Here is a 21,186-nt window from a genome sequence, read left to right as displayed (position 1 = left end):
CAAAATTTCTAGTATTTACTCCCCAAACTCCTCTTGAGAAGAGACCCTGTCATAATTATCTTTTAACTTCCACCACATCTTGCAGCATGCTGTGAATCTGATGTTTCCTCAGTTCATTAAACAGAAAGGTACAGAGTGTCATGGACTAGGGTAGAAGCAAGTTTCCTAAAAATGCATTGGAGCTCTTAGAAGGATATAAGTTACCTCATTGAAGAAAACATGCTCAGTGCAACCACACTGATCAAAAGCAGAACCATGCTATAAGCAAATATATTCCTGCTCTGATGATAAGCAAGTATCATCATAGAATACGTGATATCTATGATAAGCTTTTTTAAAAAACAGTTTCATTGATATCATTTACATAACAAAAAGCTTACCTTTTTAAAGTGTATAATTTGGCAATGATTTTTTTTGTATTTTCAGAGTTGTATAAGTGTCTTTATAATCTTAGAACATCTTCGCCAATTCCCATAAGAAAACTTGTTCCTGGCTGCAAATTCTGATACCATATAGCTATGTAACTATGAGTAACTTAGTCTCTCTGAGTTTCAATTGCCTCATCCTGTAGGTGGGAACTGCAACATACAATTTGTTTGTTTGTTTGTTTGTTCTTTTTAGTTATAGATGACTGTGAGTGTATTTGACATATCATATATCCAGAAGCATAATATCCCATTTTTGTGGTTGTACATGATGTGGAGTTACACTGAATTAAATTTTTTAACTATTCTGCAATGCCAAAACATGAGGAATAAATAGGCCATTCCAGTGGGAAAAAAATAAATAAAAGGTACTACAGTAAGCTGCCAGAGCTTAGGACAAAGTTCCCCCTGGCTCTAGCTCATCTTTAAAGTGTTATTCTGGGACTGACGCAGGACCCCAGGTTATCACGAAGGAAGGAAACAATTAATCAAAGTAAGGCTACTGGTGAGCATTAGGTATGGACCATCTGCCTTGTTTGATAAATCTGCTGATCATTACATCCTTAAAATAAGTAACAGTTGCCCATGAAAAGAACTCCCCATAAAATCTGCAACTTTATATATATATATATATATATATATATATATATATATATATATATATATATATAAAGTTGCAGATTCTCAAACTTTAGCAATTGTTGTTCTATAGAAAAAGTAAGTTATATCACACAGACTAGTTCTCTGGCATTGGGTAAATTTTACCTATCCTCATATCCCTACAATCTGTTAGCAGTAACAAAAATCGGCAATGTTCACTGAGAGGTCACTGGGAGCCAAGCACAAGTTCAGGTGTTTTGCGTGAGTGACATCGTTCTGACACCATAGATTATATCTATTATTATCAGCTCTAATTGACAGATGAGGTAACTAAGTCACAGAGAACAAGTGGTTTGCCCAAGATGTGTTTCAGAGAAGAGACAAGAACCCATTCAGTCTAGTTCCTAAGTATAGGCTCTTTAACTGTTACTCTGTATTCAATCCTTATCATTAATATTTTCTTGCCTTCTTTCATTTCCCAATTCTCTTCTCTCCCCTCAGTCCACACACACTGGTATTTGCTCTAAAGTATCCAGGTCCTAGTGAACTTTTCTATCATCGTTCTCATGATCAGATGTTTAAAAAATGACAGAAATCCCAATGTATTGCTCTCCTTCCTACCTGGGAACCACAGGTAAATGTACAAAGCATAAATATCCTAGCGATCAAAGAGAGTCCCTACTATCTGAACCAATTTTTTTATTGTTTCTTTACTGCTATAATTGTATGTATTTTTGTTACCATTGGATTTAAAACTTTATAGTATTTCTTTTATTCTATCAGAGCAAAGAACCTGTTTCTTCTGTATTTTATGGCCCCGGACTATTTCAGGTAATATTCTTTACTCTGGCTCTGGGCCTACGTGCATTTCATTCCTGGGTCTCTCTTATGAGGAATAGTTTAATAGGTTTGATACAGAATGAAAATTAGTTTTTCCAAGGTGTTAGTTGTAACAGAACAGATATGAGCTATAGGGTAAAGCAGATCCTCTCTGGTTTGGGAGATGGGCTTAGCCAAACCTATGGTAAATACATCTGGTTTACTGATTATAAATCTTTAGTCTGCTTATGGGTACATGATAAATTCACTTCAGGGTTATTACAGAAATGTGACCCAGGTTAAAACAAAAGAACATTTATTCTGAAAATAGCATGAAATACATTCCATATAAACATGAACAGTATTCTCTGAGCCCATTAAAAAGAAATTACAGAAGGTACGATTAAGGGTATATTTCCATATTGATGTTAAATTTGGGTATTATTACAAATAGTTTCCAAACATGTTTTGAAGGGAAAGCGTTACCTCTCCTCATGGACTTTCCGCCATCACCCCTAATTTCTTCTGGTACCAGGCCAGGATCACAACCAGACCTTCTAAAGCGGTGCCATCTGATTCCCAGTGTTTGTCTCTTCTTCTGGAGATGCTGCACTTCACGTGACTTCCCAGCTCTCTGAACATTCAGACTGTCTTCCTATTGGTGGAACACATACTCCCCTGGTGTAAGAAACCCCACAGTGAGTGATGGATGCACCTTGACCAGACCGGGTTATGCACCCTCCTGTTTCAGTATTCTCTAGCAGAAAAGGACATGAGACGGAAGCTAACTAGTAACGGTTATGCTGATTCACTTTTCCTTCCTTCTCGTTCTATTTGTCATCAGTGAGGAAAATGTCAAAGGCTTTAGACATGCCTTCAGAATCACACTTTCTGGCCCAACAGGGAGGACAGTAGGATTTACAGTTCTAATTCCAATGCTCTTGAGTTGTGTGTGTCTGGGGATATGCGATCTCATATGATGTTGTCTGTGTAAAACTTGGGAAGTCATACTCAAAATCATCCCTCAAAGCAAATGACACAATTGTTTCCTCATGGCCAGTTAGGAGGACTGGTAAAGTTCAGCATTTTCTAAACAAAAAAGCATCTATAGTTATTCTGTGACTCATTTTTGCCACAATATCTCTGAGTTTGTCAATACTGGGCAAGGAAGTTAAGTAGAGGAAGTTAAGTTTTTATGACATGTATCCATGCTAATTCTCAGAGAAGAAATAAGAAGCAATTATATAATTGTGAAAAGAATACTAACTTTTCCCTGGTATATTTTTAGGCTAAGAAGATGAACAAAAACAGCATACTACACTTCTAATTTTGATGAATTATGACTGGGCCTCCCCTCAATGAGTACAAATTAGTGAAATTTTATTCTTATTTTTTCTGCTCATCTCAGTTACTATAAGCATTATTCATTTTATGTGATTTCTAAATTAGCACACTTGAACCTCAATGTAAATACTTCCTCCTAAAAATACAAGACTGGCTACAATGTAGTAAAACCTTAAATATAGAAAAATGTACAAATATCCATCCAAATAAATCCTCCTTCAAAAAAAAAAAAAAGAAAGAAAAAGAAAAAACACAGTGTTTACCCTCAGGAGAACTTTCCAGAAAGTAACGACACAATATACATTCAGAATTTATTTTCCCAGGTTACATTTAGAGCCTGTTTAAGTCTTCCTTTTTGTGGTTACCTGTTACTCTTTGACCCAAAACTGTAATGTTAGCCTGAACTTGGATGTTTCTGATAAACCTGTGTTTCCTCCTTTATCACATAACTTAACTAACTGAAGGCCCATCCCACCTCCCCTCTCCATAGCAATCACTAAGTCCTGAAAATACCACCTCTTATGTATTTTCCTCCTCCATCTTTGTTTCCATAGCACCCGAATGAGGGCTCCATTATCTCTCTCCTGAAGAGCTGTTGTCTCTTAACTGGGCCTCTCTGCTCTGGCGCTATTACCCTCAAATCATCCTTCTATATTGCCCTTTAAGTATCCAATCAGAAACAGAAGTCTGAATGTATTATTCCCCCATTCAGAGTCTTCATCAACACCCAGTGACAAACTCTGAGATTACTACCTGAGATTCAGAAACCTTGGTTTGGCCTCCCAGGAACATCTGTAATTCCCTCAAATCTTTACAGAGAATCATGTACAGATGTGCACATTTGTAGAGTAAGGCTCTCCGGCTTCCATCAGTCCTCCTGATCCAGGAAAGGAAAAGAAGAGAAATGCACCCTTCTTGATATGGGTACCTCCTCCCAGCCTGGAGGCTTCAGCACAGGCTGAATTTGTATGTGATAACCCAGAACTCCAGGATCAAACGTTCCAACACAAGATGAAAGCCGTTGTGTGTGGTCTATCACAAACCACCTTGGAAGCCAAAGGGCATTAATTTCATCATATTCTATGGGTCAGAGCAGCCAGAACCCCACACAGATTCAAGGGAAGGTACTTAAACCACTCCTCTCAATGAGAAGAGGGTTAAAGGATTTGTGAACATGTTTCACAGCTCATACAGAATGTGAGACAGAGGTAGAAAAGATGGAGTACAAGAGTGATCCTTTTTCTTTTCCCCCGGGTGTATACTTAGATGTACCTCCTTGTGGAAAGACTTGACAAAGAAGAGCCAACGAGATGATGCTTTTATCCAGAATTTTTTTTATAAATCATAGACTTTTTTAAATAATTCTTTTCCCCAGACCCCGATTTCCTTTGTTCTGCTTTATTTTTAAAGGATTAAGCTCATTAAACAAGAGGTAAATACACAGTATGAATTTATTAAAAAGTAAAGGGTTAATAAGAGGTATTAACTACCCAGGCACATTTAGTAACTGTCAACTTGATATAAAATACCAGGAAATGAGGCAAAAATTGCTTTTGAGTTGTAATCAATGCTGAAGAGATTTTTTTTCCCCTTCATATATTTTGCATTCCTTACTAAGATGAAGGGGTAATGTTTTCATAGGAAGAAACTGTCAAATGTTTATTAAATAAATGAAGCATAAAACAAGCTTTCCTGCCATTTCACCCATGCTTGGATTTTAATAACTAGCATTTATCCCTTGAATGTAAAGTTATAATTGTATCCAAGAATAAAGGCTCCCCACTCTGCACTGGGGATTTTTAGCTTTGGAACAGTTTCCAATTACTGATGAAATAAGTCATCTCCTTTGTCATTGCCCATCATTACTGCGTTCCTTTTGATGTCAGTGTTGACGGGAGCGATAACAGCCTGGACTAAAAGAGGAGGAGAGCAGTGGATTTGAAAGGACCTTTGCAGGGTGGATGGAGAATGTGAGCAATGGAATCTGACAAACCAGAATAGAGACAAGACACGGATGCTAAATCCAAGTGGTGCCCGCCCATGGGTACGACCCAGAGATCCCTCCATGGCAGAGCAGAACAGGGACCTTGGGAAGGAAAGAGCAGCACTCTGGAAGACAAATGGAGTGGGAGGGAAACAAGAGAGCTTTGGAGACCCCGTCCCAATACCATGGTGAAACCTGATCTCTTTTATGTAAGAGAAGCAAGATTTTGCTAAATCCAGATTGGAATTCAGAGAATGACTGAACCCAGTCTCTTCAAGTTAAAGAAGTAGGTGAAGTTTTCAGAAACTGGGAGAGAAGCAAAAAGGCAATAAGAAAAATTTTGATATGATGGATTGACATCTTCCCCTTATCTGGATGGGAGGGACTGGGTGGGAGCCCCTGAAAACAGTAGGGTTAGTTTCAAAAACAGAAAGAGCAATGAGGCTCTGGAGCTCAAACACAGGATGAGATTCATGGTGAAAGGCCTATGTCCCTGGGCAGCCTTCCCCAGCAAGACTGAGGACATGGCCAGCAGAGCATGACCATGGATAGCAAGCAGCTTTCTCAGGGAGAGGGCTGAAACAGTCACAATAGGAAGGTGGAGGAAGGTGACTTCCTAAACCTGCATTTTGTGTTAATCAGCTTTTCATCACTGTGACAACAAATACCTGACAAGAACAACTTGGAGGAGAAAAGGTTTATTTTGATGCAGTCTATGGTTGGCTGGCCGCACTGCTTTGGCATGAGGTGAGGCATGTTATGGTGGAAGGCCACAGTGGAAGAAAGCTGCTCCATTCATGGCAGCCAGGAAACACAGAGAGAGAGAAAGGGAGGAGCCAAGGACAGGATATAGTCTCCCAGGGGATATCCTCCAGTGATCTACTTCCTCCAGTCATGCCCCACCAGCCTATAGTTTTTATTACATGTATCCATTATAGAGCACCTATTGTCATCCATTCAGCTATGAATGGATTAATTCACTAATGGATCAGAGCCCTCATGATTCACTTCTCCAAAGCCCCACTTCTGAACATTGCCGCCTTAGGGTTCAAGGCTTCATTACATGTGTTGTGGGATGACATTCCAGATCCAAACTGTCACAGATTGAAAGTGTGCACAGCCTTGTTCCTGGTTACACAGGCAACATCCCAGGGCACTCCCAGAAAACCAGGAAAATTTAATGGGCAGGAGACTGAAACCCTGCTGTCAGGCTGATAGACCAAGACCTACTGTAATCTGATGACTAGTGTTACTATAATCTGATTACTAATGTTAACATGACCTCATCTGTCCCTTCAGGCAGGGAGAGTTTGCAATTTTTAGACCACATAAAGAAAGAATTAATAGTTAAAACAAGTATTTATTCTGGTCATTGTCCTGATATGTATGCAATATGAGACCAAGGTTAAAATCTGTGGCCACTTAGAAATTAGAAATGAATGAAAATTGTAGGGTAGTTGGACTGAGGCATAATTTTGGAACATATGAAGAAATTCAAAACTATATTTTGAGCAAAGGTTTCACCACTTATGCTGTTCAGATAGAAATAACCAGGAAATGACTTAAGAAAATAAGACATCATATTTACATTTTGTATGTTCCCAGACACCTTTGAAGAGATTTTACCAGCATCGACCATGTATGTTCTGCCATTTTTAGGAGTGAAGTGTGGGTGGCCCCAGTATATTGCTCAGCATGCACTTATTAAAAGTGGGATTACCAGGAAATATCAGCTGTATTCACTGATCCATTCACTATACAAGTGAGGGAAGGGATTGTGAACCTACCACTCCAATCCTCATTCCCGGTAAGTCCTCCATTTGCACAAACATAAACACACACACACACACACACACACACACACCATTTTTTATGAAAGAATAGCCAAGGACTATGAAAGAATAGACAAGCATCTTGATCATGTAATGGAATACTAAGTCTGAAAAAAATATTTAGTATATTTTTTCTATTCTTTTGCTGTACCCACTAAGACATTGTTGATGTAGACTTTTGACATTCAGAGTTTACCATTTCATCTGGTGTTAAGATTAGAACCAGTGGCTTAATATATGGAGGCAGCAGTATTCTAAGCAACTTAAGAACCAACAGCTTAATTGAAACATCAAACCAAGTCCATCAAACCTTATTTATAGCTATACTTTGGTTTAATGCACTATATAATTTGTACTGACACAAGATTTCTTCTTCCACCAACTCTTTAGACCATTTCATAGGAGCATCTATTATTCCAAATATGAAGTAAACAACAAAAAAAGCATATTCAATTTTACAAAACCTTTGAAACCATAACATAAGATTATAAGTATTTATGGGAACAATAAAAACAAAATTATAAATCATGGTACAAAATAGTAAAAATGTGCGCCATGATTTATAATTTTGTTTTCTTCCTCATTTTATTCAAAAAGCTGAAAAGTCATAATTCTGCCACCTGCTTGTGGATAACTAGTTGGCCCTATTTCTTTTCTACTAACTCTTTTCTAAACATTAAAATGTGTATTTGTGGATCTAGAAAAACAGAAAGCTTCTTTTTAATTATTTTTGAGGAAAGGCTCTCACTTTCATTTTGAGTAGCTCTGAAATCCAGTTATGCTTTGCAATATACCCTAGGATATGAGTGGAGAAAACTTTTTTACATAACCCTAAAAAATTAAGCCCAATGGACCTTAGAAATTAAGAAACTACCAAATCCTGTGTCTATCACAGGATAAAACCGTTGGTGACCCTCAGATGGGATTCATTCATGTGACAGTAGCCATCTGGTGGCTCAACTGGACCTGGACAATCTGAGACCATCTCACTGGTAGTTGATGCTGTCAGCTGGGTGGGCCATGCTTGCCCAACAGTCTAGCCCAAGCTTCGTCACTGGGCCATAGGCTTCCAGAACTTTAAGAGAGCATGCAAATCCCAATGCAGAAGTCCTCTGTCTGTACGAAATTTGTTAGTGTTGGGTAAGGCAAGTTATCTGGTCAAGCAAGTCACAGTGGGAATGTAAGAAGCCATGTTTCACTGGGCCATTATTATTATCATCTAACATAAGGTCCCATTCTGTTTAATGTTCAAATTTAACAAATCCCCAACTTGTTAATAGTATCACTTTTAGAGTCCAACCTCTGCTTGATAAGTCAAAGAACACCTCATTCCTAGTACAGCCCAAGTAACTTTTCTAATCTCTTGCTGTCTGTTTTTGCCTTGTTGCCTCTTTTCCTGTTAAAAAGAAGTGGGGGTGGAGCATCATCCATCTGGTGCCACCTAGTGGAAGAAGTCAGAAGTGCAATAATGCTAAGGCATAGTTCAGTCACCACACGAAGACGTCCCTCAGAGTGCGTTGGGCAGAGAGGGAGCCTGTTTACTGGGCACTGCTGCCTGTAAGCATAACAAACCTTGGCTCTCAGTGTTCAACCTCTTCACTTATATGATTCTCTTAGCTCCATGTTATTCAAGCCACTTCTCCAACTGGAAGAAAGCACAGATTTTTATGATTGCAATCAAGTTTCCTGGCCTTCAAAGAGGACCTCTTTCTCTAAGTCCAGTACCTACTTCACTCTTTTTCCCTCGAGTGTCCATCTCTTTGCATAATAGAAGACTACCATTCCTCTCTCATCCCTATGCTACCTCTTTACAGTATAAAACTTAGGAAATTACACGAAAATAGTAATTTTCTAAAGATCAAAAAAATGAATTCATCGGTAGTCACGAAGCCATTCTTTTCAAAATTCTAATATAATTCATGATTTAATAATTAAGACAACAAAAGTATTTTTAAAACTATGTTTCAATATGAAATGCCATTTGTTCAATGATTGAATTCTTGTTGAAAGTAATTATATTTTAACTATAAGAATTCTGATACATGGGCTAACTAAAAATTTCTGGTTACATAACTGAAAATTACATGGTTCATCCTTATGTTGATTGACTTGGCTTGACTGAGTCCTGAGGGAAACTGTACTGTTTGATTTCTGATCGATTTACATTTCAATCTACATGTCTGGAATCTTCACTGTACCCACCGAAATGATTGAAAATTGGCCAAATTATTTTCTAGGAAGCCAAATTGATGGTTTCTTTTAAATTACTGAACCTAAGTTTTAATTGTTAGTAAACATCTTAAATAAGTTTCATATATATTTATCTTTCAATACTGTGAACATTTTATTATTCTGACCCCAAACATTACCAAGACATATTAAAATTTGAAATAATACTCTGCCAGAAAATGTGAGAAAGAAGACAAAAATTTCCTGAAGGAAAAAATATTTTAATTAAAAATCCATTTTTTATATATAGGTCAAGGGTCAATATGTAAAATTAATAATATTACGTTAAGCAACTCCTTAGAATGCCCCAGGAGCTACAGGCTGAGGTTACAACAATGAAGTAAACATCCTCATTTAGAAAAGACAACTAATTACATACTATGAAAAGTACATCTGTAAATGAAAAAATTAGAGTTTTCCACTGTATTACAATTTAGATAAGAGGTGTCTCCCAAAAGCTAATGTGGGAGATGATGCAAGAATGTTTAGAGGTGAGATGATTTGGTTTTGAGAGCCTTAGCCTAATTAGTGCATTAATCCACTTGAATGTATTAACTGGATGGTCATTCTAGGTGGGTAGGGTGTGACTGGAGGAGGTGGATCCCTGGGGCAATGGCTTTGGGGTATTTATTTTGTCTCTGGTCAGTGGAGTTCTCTCTTCTTCCTGACTGCCAGGTCAAGAGATTATTTCCTCCTCCATACCCTTTTGCCATAGTGTTCTGCCTCACCTTAGGTCCAAAGTAACAGAGTTTGCCATCCATGGACTGAGACCACTAAAACCATGAACCTCAAGTTAACTTTTTATCCTCTACAATGTTCTTGTGAGGTTTTTTGTTCACAGTGGAAAAAAAAAAAAAAACCTGACTAAAACACACTAGTAACAAATTAAGAATGGTTTCAACTTTCATGTTATAGCCTGTCATTTAAAGTAAGCAAAAGTTAGAATATAAACATTGCTGTAGAAAAGTAAACTAGTCAATTATTAAGTAAAAAGAAAAGCATATTTATTATGTGGTTCAACATCCTAACTATAAAACATAAAATTGACTTCCATTAAGCATTTGGAAAACTCTCATACTTCTATGGCCTTACAAATAAAAAGTCCTCAATAAGAACACGTTACTCCAATGTCATAATAGTTTTAAATGGCATCCCAAGGATGACAGGTGATTTTTAATTATAAAACTTAAAGCCTGGTTTATGATATTATAAGTAATTCCTATAAAGCACATCAATATGTTTACAGTTAAATTTTTCTTAATTTTTTATTTGTTTTAATTATTTATACATGATGTAGAATGCATTTATGCACTTTGATATACATATATAGATTGAATATAATTTCTCATTTTTCTGAGTATACATATTACAGAACCATATTGGTCATGTAGTCACATATATACATACCTAATAATGTCTGCTTCATTCTACTGTCTTTCCTATCCCCACATCCCCTCCCCTCCCCTCCCATCACTTCCCTCTACCTAATCTACAATAATACTAATCTTCCCTAGTGCTCCCCCCACCTTATTGTGAATTAGCATACATATATTAAAGAAAACATTCCGCCTTTGGTTTTGTGGGATTGGCTTATTTCGCTTAGCATGATATTCTCCAACTCCAAGCATTTACTGGCAAATGCCATAGTTTCATTCTTCTTTAAAGCTGAGTAATATTCTGTAGAGTATTCCACATTTTCTTTATTCATTCATCTATTGAGGGACACCTAGGTTGGTTCCATAGTCTAGCTATTGTGAATTGAGCTGCTATAAACATTGATGTGGCTGCGTCACTATAGTATGTTGATTTTAAGTCTTTGGGGTATAAACCACGGAGTGGGATAGCTGAGTCAAATGGTGATTTCATTCTCAGTTTTCTAAGAAATCACCATACTGCTTTCTATAGTGGTTGCACCAATTTGAAGTCTCACCAACAATGTAAGAGTGTTCCTTTTTCACCACATCCTCATCAACGTTTATTGTTGCATGTATTCTTGATGATTGCTATTCTGACAGGAGTGAGATGAAATCTTAGAGTAGTTTGGTTTGCATTTTTATAATTTGCTAGAGATGTTTACACTTTTTCATATTTTTATTGATCCGTTGTATTTCTTCTTCTGTGAAGTGTCTGTTCAGTTCCTTAGCCCATTTATTGATTGGGTTGGGTGTGTATGTGTGTGTGTATGTGTGTGTGTGTGTGTGTGTTAAGTTTTTTGAGTTCTTTATATATCCTAGAGATTATGCTTTATCAGAGGTGCATGTGGTAAAGATTTTCTCCCAATCTGTAGGCTCTCTCCTCACATTATTAATTGTTTCCTTTACTGAGAAGAAGCTTTTTAATTTGAATCCATCCCATTTATTGATTCTTGATTTTACTTCTTGTGTTTTAGGAGTCTTGTTAAGGAAGTCAGATCTTAGGCTGATATGGTGAATATTTGGGCCTATTTTTTTTCTATTAGCACAGGGTCTCTGTTCTCCTGCCTAAATCTTTGATCCACTTTGAGTTGATTTTTTGTGCAGGGTAATAGAGGTTTTTTAAAAGTTCATATAAAATAAAAAGCAAGAGTATAGAAGAATATGCTGAAAATAATAAATTTCTCTTCTTCATTTCCTTTGAGGAGAAAATGATACAACAGATAAACTCTTCTTATCTTTAACATAGCAGGAATATATTAACCTAGCTTCCTTTGACTTCAGTACCTTGCCCAACAGTTAACTCCTCAGTGTGTGGTCAAGTATGAATTTCAGTGAACAAACACAGGTGCACAAGAAATATCCCAATGTTGCATTTTCTCCAAAGTTACTAAAATTCAACACAATACTGAAAATGATGCTCATAGTATGATTTCATATATACACAATATTTTGCATAATACATTTTATTGTTTAAACCTTTTCAAATTTACTCCACTTTATTCTGGATATATATTACAGATAACTCACAGAACATAAAAGTGCACACTGAAAACAGGTCATTCTGTTAAATATTTTTAAAACTTTTAAAAGATAATTGCTTCAAAATATTCACTAGATAATGTAGGGTTACGACATATGAGAAAGTGAGATGTGTGATAGCTAATCAGAAAGGCTGGAGGAGGAGAAATGAAAGCTATTCTCCTAAGCTTCCTCAAATAATCAGAAAAGAAGACAGAAACCACAGTTGGAAAACAGAAAAGAAAGTGGAAGATGATTTAATTAAATCTAACTACATGAATAATCAAAGAATCTAAATAAAGCCACTTAAGTATAAAGACACAAATAATTAAAAAGTAAAAATAAATACAAAGTTATAAATACTAGTATTTAGATGATACAAATCTAAAGAAAGGTGGAGTGGCTATGTCAATAACACAAAATAGATGATAGCGTATAGACGATTACCAGGGAGGATGTAAGTCACCTCACAGTTATGATGAGGTTAAGAATAGAAAAACCCCTAAACATCTTTGCACTGTTCACAGAGCTACAAAAGACATGAAGCAAAAAACATAGACAGCAATAAAAATATAAGTAAACTCAGAATTATAGTCAGAGATTTCAACACTCCTCTCTCAATAACTGATAGAGAAAAAGAGAAAGAAAATCAATAAAAATACACATGATTCAAATGATACTATCAAACAACTGGATCTAATAAATATTTATAGAACACACTGCCCAACACCAATAGAATTCACAACTTTTCAAATACACCTGGAACATTTACCAGAATAGACCATATTCTGAGTCATCAAAAAGTCCCAAGAAGGTGAAAAAAGTTTTCATACAAAGTACACACTTGGACCACAATGATATTAAATTAGAAATCAATAATAGAAAGATCCAAAAATTCCTAAATATTTGGAAACCAAATTAAACACATCTATATAACATGTAAGTCAAAAAAGAAAAACATAGAAATATTACCTAACAGTTGTGGGGTTCTGATAAGTAGTAGTTAATGGAGATTTACAGTACTAAATACCTATCTCAGAAAAAAATAAAAGACTCAAATCTGTTATCTCAGTTTCTACCCTAAATAACTCTAAAATGAAGACAAATTAAATTTAAAATAAACATAAAAATTAAGATAATTGTATACTAAAAAGAAATTAAGAATGAAAAAGAGAAATTAATGAAGTGGAACAGTTTTTTAAGTAGATCAATAAAATCGATAAACCTGTGGCTAGATGAGTCAGGAAAAAAAGAGAGATGACACACTAATATCATTAACCATCATGGAAATGCAAAATAAAACCACAGTAGATACCACCATACACTGTTGTAATGACTAGACTTCAAAACATTGATAGTCCTAATTATCAATGAGGACACATGGTGACCAGAACACAAACATTGCTGGAAGAAGATAAGGAGGTAAAGTCATTTTGGAAAACAGTTTGCAGTTTCTTAAAAGGTTAAGCATGTGCCTATACCAACCATATGACCTAATCATTCCACTCCTGGGTATTTTCCCCAGGAGAAATGAAAACACATGTCCACACAGTGAGTGTACATAGGTCATAGCAGCTTTATTCGTAAGAGCTCTGAACTGGAATCAACCTACAAGTTCATCAATAGACTCATGAATCATCAAACTGTGGCGTATTCATGCAAATAGAATACCACTCAACAATTTTTTTAAAAAAAATGAACTATTAACACATGCTACAACATAGACAAATCTCAATATTATCATATTAAATGAAAGAAGCCAGTCCTCTCCCCACCAAGAAAATGCATCCTGCATGATCTCATTTATATAAAACTCTAGTAAAAGCAAACCAATCATTTGTAGAAGAAAGTAGATCAATAGCTTCCCCAGCGAGGAGAATGAAGAGAGGAACCCAAGGGCATAAATGCAAAGAGGCACGAGAAAACTCTTGGAGATTGTAGATGAGTTCATTTCTCAAAAGTGGTGATGGGGTTACAAAAGTACACGTAAGTCAAAACTTACCAAATGGTACACTTAAAATATGAGCAATCCCTTGTATGTTGTCATGCTTCAATTAAGCCATTCTTAAAATTTATAAGTAAATCATACATTGCTGGTAGGACTGCAAATTGGTGCAACCACTATGGAAAACAGTATGGAGATTCTTAAGAAAATTTGGAATGTAACCACTATTTGACCCAGCTATCCCAATTCTAGGTTTATACCTAAAGGACTTAAAGTCAGCAAACTACAGTGAAGCAGCCACATCAATATTTTTAATAGCTCAAGTCACAATAGCTGAACTATAGAACCAACCTACGTGCCCTTCGACAAATGAATGGATAAAGAAACTGTGGTATATTTACACAATGGAATATTACTTTGTCTTAAATAAGAATGAAATTATGGCATTTGCCAGTAAATGGATTGGCTTTATGCTAAGCAAAAAAAAAAAAAAAAAAAACCAATCCCAAAGAACCAAAGGCCAAATGTTTTCTCTGATATGTGTGCTAATTCACAATAAGGTGGGGGGAAAGAACAGAGGTATTTTAGACGAAACAGAGGGGAGTGAAGGGAGTGGAGGGGGCATGAAGGCAGGAGAGATAGTAGAATGAATCTGACATAGTTATCCTATGTGCATATATGATTACATGAACAATGTGACTCTACATCATGTACAACCAGATGAATGAGAAGTTATACTCCATTTATGCATGACGTGTCAAAATGCACTCTACTATATATATATAACTAATTAAAACAAATAAAAATTTTAAAAAAAATTATACATGTGTAAAAAGTATTTCTAAGGCATGCTAATTTATTAAAGTAAATAAATTAATAAGTTAAATTAATTTAATTTATTGGGAGCTTGATAGAAACATTCACAAGGTAAACAGGATCCATTTGAATTTATCTCATTACATGTCTACATCAACCTAAAATACAATACATGGGCTTTTTAAATAAGTTTGTTAAGAAAACAAGATTATTGTGTTTTCAACAAATTGTTCACAATTAAAAAATCAATTCTGAACTCTCTCTTTCCTGATCCCTCCCTCACTACCATGCTTATAGTTTTAAGATCCTTTGTGGGCAGTGTAAATTTTGATGCACTTTGGCCTTAAATGAGAATATATGAGAATATATTAAATGAGAATATATTTGTATGACTGAGAGTGGTTCAAAATGAATAGGACTGGTGAGTATCTGCTGTCTCATACCCCATCCCTGCAGAAGCAAAGATTGCAGTGACTGAAATGTATTCATCAGGGAGCTGCACCCAATAAGCATTACAGTCCTAATTTTTTCCAGCTACAGTTGTAATTCCACTTGGAAATGCAGTGCGCGGTAAAATGGAAACGATTAGGCTGCTGGGAGAGGGATAACGTAAGGTATATCTGATTCTAAATTATAAATTCAAACAAAATTAAAAATGACATGTTCTGCATTCTTCTCACTTTTCTAGAGTAAAAAAAAAAAGTCTCCCTTCCAGACTTTTAATCTTTCAGTCTACATATAATTTATACCTACAAAAATATTTCTAAACTGAAGTGATTAGATCAAGTACCATCTGAACATGCAAAGTTCCTTAAATTCAGGTTTATGTTGCACAAGTGCCTCAAAGAACATTACCAAGAGTAAGGCCTCAGGTAGAATGCAAATTGGTGTGCTTATCACATTTCTAGACATTTTTAAATATGTATCAAAATTGTATGCTTTGCATTGCCATTTATAAATATTCTGTTTCAAACATTTTTCAAAACTGTCACATTGACTGTGCTAAAAATGTTTGTTTTTATGTTTGCTTGGCCTATTTAATGGTGTTCTCACATTATTCTATATCTATGTGTACAGAGTTGTCTCTCTTGACCCCTACAGTGTCATGGTGAAGAGCACAAAGATTTTAAAATCAGAGGACCAGGTCCAGCCTGGCTTAACCACACACTAATTCCAGCCTTGGGCCTGTTTTTCAAACCATAGAGGTGGTATTCACAGTGTTGTTATCAGGTTTTCATCAAGATAATGAATGAAGTAAAGACCTTAGCCTACAACCCAGCACATAGGTAGCACTCAAGAAAACAAAACAAGAATTTTGAACTCCAAGAAACAAGTAGAGCAGGGCACATCCAGTGATTATAATTATCTTATTAATAGCAACATGATTATGCATCCTAACATTGTAGAATTCCTGAAAATTATCATGTAGTCAAAATAATATTTCTTAGAAAGGCAAGAAGGCCTAAAAACAATTGTATAAAGTGAAAAAATATCTCGTTTAAATTTCAGTTTCATATTGTTAATTAAATAATTCTGGTTGGTTATTCTATTTTGATTGACCATTTTACAGTTTATAGACAGGATCTCAGTAGATGCTCAGTGCATGCATCCTAAAGGATTAAGTCAACAACATTGTCAACACCATTCTCTGATAGCATGAGACCTCTTTCAAAGAAAAAGCTCTAACATTGAGTGCAAAATGTGAGTCACATACATATTTCTAAAGACTAACAGATGGAGAAAATGTAGTTCTGCAGGGCCTTTGTTTCATTAGAACCTGAAATGCAAAGTTTAATATTCAAAATGGTTCTTCCTCAATCCCTCACTACAGAAAAGTAGCCCCAAAAGAATCATATATCCACTTATAGAAAATGGTATGGTTCATTTGACCACTAAACCATATCTCAAAGTTTGGTATTTTTCCCCTCAAATAAAATGTCATTATCTCTGATGTTCATAGTCCTTTAAAGATTATTTTGTTCATTTCACAGGTCTCCTGTCATGGCTGGAGGTCTCTTTGCTGTGGATCGAAAATGGTTTTGGGAACTGGGTGGCTATGATCCTGGTTTAGAAATCTGGGGAGGAGAACAGTATGAAATCTCTTTTAAGGTAAGCTGCCACCACCCTCTTCAAACATGTTTACATAGTTTTGACAATTCTGCCATGACATCATTACTCTATGACTTATGTTGTAGGACGATTTGATGACATTAATGACAGGTGACACTACACATTGTCACCTTTTCAAGCTAGCTTCCCAATGAGAGAGGCTACTTCCTTCTGACATGTCAGTGTGTTGTAGCCTCGCCATACACACAAAAAAATTCAAATTCCTATTTGTAGATGGGAAACTGTGTCCCAACAGACCTATGACTCCACTGGCGCTGAGGCCCGTAGAACACAAAATAGAAAAATTAAATGCATTGAGGAGAAAGAAGTCAAGTTATTGGAGCTTTTCTCCTTTGTAGTTGGACCAAGAAATAATAGTTCAGATTTTTATCATAACCAAAATTCCATTAACCGAAAAAGAAACTTAAAAATATAAATGACAAATTGAAGATCTTCTTTATAAAAGTCCCAAATAAGTAAGATTTTTATTTATTTTTATATGGAATTTTCAAAGTCTACTCACTTTAACTGTCAATGCTCAGTAAGATTATACACTTTATCACATAAATATATGTAAACACTGCATATATATGTATATGTATGTGCCGTTAGATAGGATCTCAAATTTCAGGGTTTGTGGATATGAAGAACAGCTAAGCAAAGCACCATAAACTATGTTAAAAATATTCTAAACTGTTAAAAGATTTTTTTAAAAAAAGCAATCTAAGAACTCATTTTTTCCTTTTTTTCCTTTATCATAGTCATTATTTACATGTAAGTATAGATTGATTCTTGTAACATCGTACAGACAGCCCTAAGTAAATCGGTTTTAGACTATTACTTCCACTATAAAATCACACCAGTTATTTCTGAAGAAAGAAAATGCATCCTGAATATAATAAATGCAAAAACCAGCTAGAGCTGGGTGCTGTGTCACAGCCTGTAATCCCAGCTACTTGGGAGTTGAGGCAGGAGGATGGCAAGTTCAAGCCTCAGCAATTTAGCAAGATCCTGTCTCAAATTTAAAAACTTTTAAAGGGCTGGGGATGTGGCTCAGTGTAAAATGTCCCTGGGTTCAATCCCCAGTACCCAAAATAAAAATCTGCTTGAAATATTTGAATGTATATATTCGAAGCAAAGGACAGAAGTTATTTTTAATTATTTACTTATTTATTGATTGATGAGGTATATACTAGGAATTGAACCTAGGAGCAGTTTCCCACTGAGTTCCCTCTCTAGTACTTCTTTTATTTTGAAACAGGCTCTCACTAAGCAATTGAGGCTGATCTCAATCTTATGATCTTCCTGCCTCAGCCTCCTGAATCTTTGGGATTACAGGCATGTGCCACCACATCCAGCTTAAAAGTAATTTTTATTAAACTGTAGCTACTATATCTAATATATGAACAGAAAAATTATGTTGTCCTTACCCTCAAAATAAAATACGCTCAAAAGGAGACTCAAGAGGCATGCCTGCAGGCTTCATATCATCTGGAGTTTTCCCTTAGACAATGCTGACGATAATCCTTGAAATACCACTTATTAGTGCATTTTTCACCCAAACACATCTAATTTTGCATATAAAGATAGGTACTTCTTATGCATTTTTATAGACTCGTTGTTTTAAACCTTTGAACTTACCAATGTCTTTGGGTTCCTCTGTCACAGCAATGGTTCTACACCTTATTACAGTGCATACAACAGAAGGAAATACAGCAGTAATATTTCTAGAAATAGCATTACTACATCTACTTAATGGTATAAGCCAGATGCTGAGCTTCATGTGCATTATCAAATTTTAAATTAAGCTATAAAAGTTATGGGTGATATTGTTCCATTTTGAAGATGAAAAACTGAGACTTAAAGTGTTAAACATTTTTTAGATTGTAAAGATGAAACAAATTACCTAGTGTCACTTAGAGATTACAATGCTCTGTTTCTGCTTAATTGCAGAAACTACAAAAGCATGAAATTGTCTGACACCCACATCCTATCTACCAACACCATTCTCAAGTTCACTGCTAACCTCTTGATCACTGCCTAATCACTCTCATTGAACAGCAACTTGTATCTTCATTATAATCTAAGAGCACAGCAGCAACCTTTCTACTGACCCTGGCAAAATACTATTGATTTTCAGACATTGCTCAAAATATCAGTTGGATGCAAAGTTTGCAATATTACCTTCAACTGGAAAAACACAGTACTGCATTTGATCCCGGAATTTAAAATAAATGTGGCATTGGTGTATTTGCAATATCATCAGAATTCTAGGGATATTTTTTACTTTTTAACAGTTCAAGAAATATCTTTTCCTTAAGTTCTTTTAATTCATTAATTTCTTATATTTAAAATGATAGGAAAATTTCTAGTAAGCAAGGGATACCTGGCTTTGAATAGTGAACTGGATAATGGATAAAATTGCTATTGAGAGTCTAGAGAGTGTGAAGAAGATGCATTTGCATTCTAAATCACAGAGGTGCTTTTGAGGCAAACATAAACTTACATTTCACTTCTCACCGTATCTAGCACACCTCTCCTGGGTGACCTGAGATTTTATTACCCCATTTTCTATTTTTCAGTTATCTGTCACTCCAAAGGATATAATTGGAATGCAGCCTGTCGTCTTTGTCTAAAAACCATGGCAACGGCACTGGAAGTTCAGGACCAAATTGCCCCAGGTTGTTTGGTTGGAATGACAGATTCTCTGGCGACAGTTATGTCTTAACAGGGTCCCCTTTCAGACACATTCCTTCATTCTTCTCACTGCTGTTTTCTGACCTTGGGGTTCTTGTCCCTCACTATTAGGATGTGTAAGATGAGGAGGACAAACTTGAAGAGGCTTTGGTAGAATTTACATTGAAGCACGAAGAATTTTCCCTGTGTGAAAGGAATCAAAAGTCTCGTACACAAACCGCTGTTAAATTACAATACAAACAATGGAGAAAAATCAAACGTCTGCATTTTTGGACACATCCCATAAATTGTGATTAATCTTACAGTGCAAAGCATCGTAAGATATACACTGGTCAGCACTTAAGGTTTGGGGAACACATATGGATGACTCAGAGTTTGCTAGAACACTATACATCATAATATAGAAATTGATTTAAGATGACAACTAAGTATTCTAATTCAACAGACTTGTATAAATGTTCCTTATTAGGCCTCTTTGTTTCCTATTTACTCTTCCAAGAAAGAATCATTTCCTTAAAGTTTTTGACAAGTTCCATTGCTTAATGAAATTATTTCCTGAAAATCCTATCTCATACAAAGGAGTGCATTTTCTGTCAAGCAGTATTTTATTAACAGAGCTCTTCCATTCTTCCTCTATAAATATCTTTTCTTCATTTTTGTTTTTTAAAAAAAACCTGACTCATTTGATGAGTAGATTTCATGCCATAACATAAAATCCAACACAGTATAATTTTCAGGAGTTGAAGGAAAGAGCTCTCTAGAAAAATATGATCTGTCCATACTATGCTCAGTCTTCAGTAACTTTTAATAGGAATCTGGACTCCCATGTGGCCCAGGATTATCCAGCTGTCTTCCAAGGTTACCAGGTTAGCCAGCTGCGAAGGAAGGAAAAAGCAGCATTTAGTCAATCGTTCAACCAGCTTTTATTGAGCATCAAATTTATGCCAGGCATTGTTCCAGGTACTCAATTTTCAGTTGCACCTGGATACAAAGGGGAGACTAAGACAGAATGCACAGTGTGGTGTATAAGAGACACTCCATATCTTTAAATATCATCTACTGTTTGTTCCTGAAATAATATTAAAACCACTATAAAGTCCTTATTCTTTAGTAGGCATTTTTATATCCATTCTCCAAATATAGAAGTCCATATGTTAGCATATTCAAAAAAATCTGTCCTTTGATTTCAGAAAATAAAAGTGGACAATGGACACTAATTAGGCACCCAGAGAGACTCAGAAGGAAGCCCAGCCACTCTAATTTGCAGAACCTCTAGCATGAGACAAACTTTGGATTCAGGTGTGAAAGAGCATTAAATTAATTTTGGGCTTCCCTTGTCTATCCCCAGGAGCACATCAAAAAGGCCCTACATGGGTGCAATATTTCTTGACCATCTGTAGTGCCAGAAAGAGCTCTTGATCCATAGCCTCAGCTATGCAGAAACATTCAAGGT

At 35.8% G+C, this 21,186-nt stretch overlaps 1 protein-coding gene across 1 annotated transcript in view; it reads left to right on the top strand.

Moving 5' to 3' along the window:
* The window catches only part of Galntl6 (polypeptide N-acetylgalactosaminyltransferase like 6), a 1,042,003-nt gene that overhangs the window by 912,846 nt on the left and 107,971 nt on the right, over window positions 1-21,186 (top strand). The window contains exon 7 of the mRNA XM_026389751.2: window positions 16,919-17,036. Coding sequence (XP_026245536.1) covers window positions 16,919-17,036 — 118 coding nt within the window. The remainder of the gene's footprint in view (window positions 1-16,918; window positions 17,037-21,186) is intronic.

This window comes from Urocitellus parryii, chromosome 14, assembly GCF_045843805.1.
Source record: "Urocitellus parryii isolate mUroPar1 chromosome 14, mUroPar1.hap1, whole genome shotgun sequence".
Lineage (NCBI taxonomy): Eukaryota > Metazoa > Chordata > Mammalia > Rodentia > Sciuridae > Urocitellus > Urocitellus parryii.
This window is presented reverse-complemented; position numbering and strand designations above follow the sequence as displayed.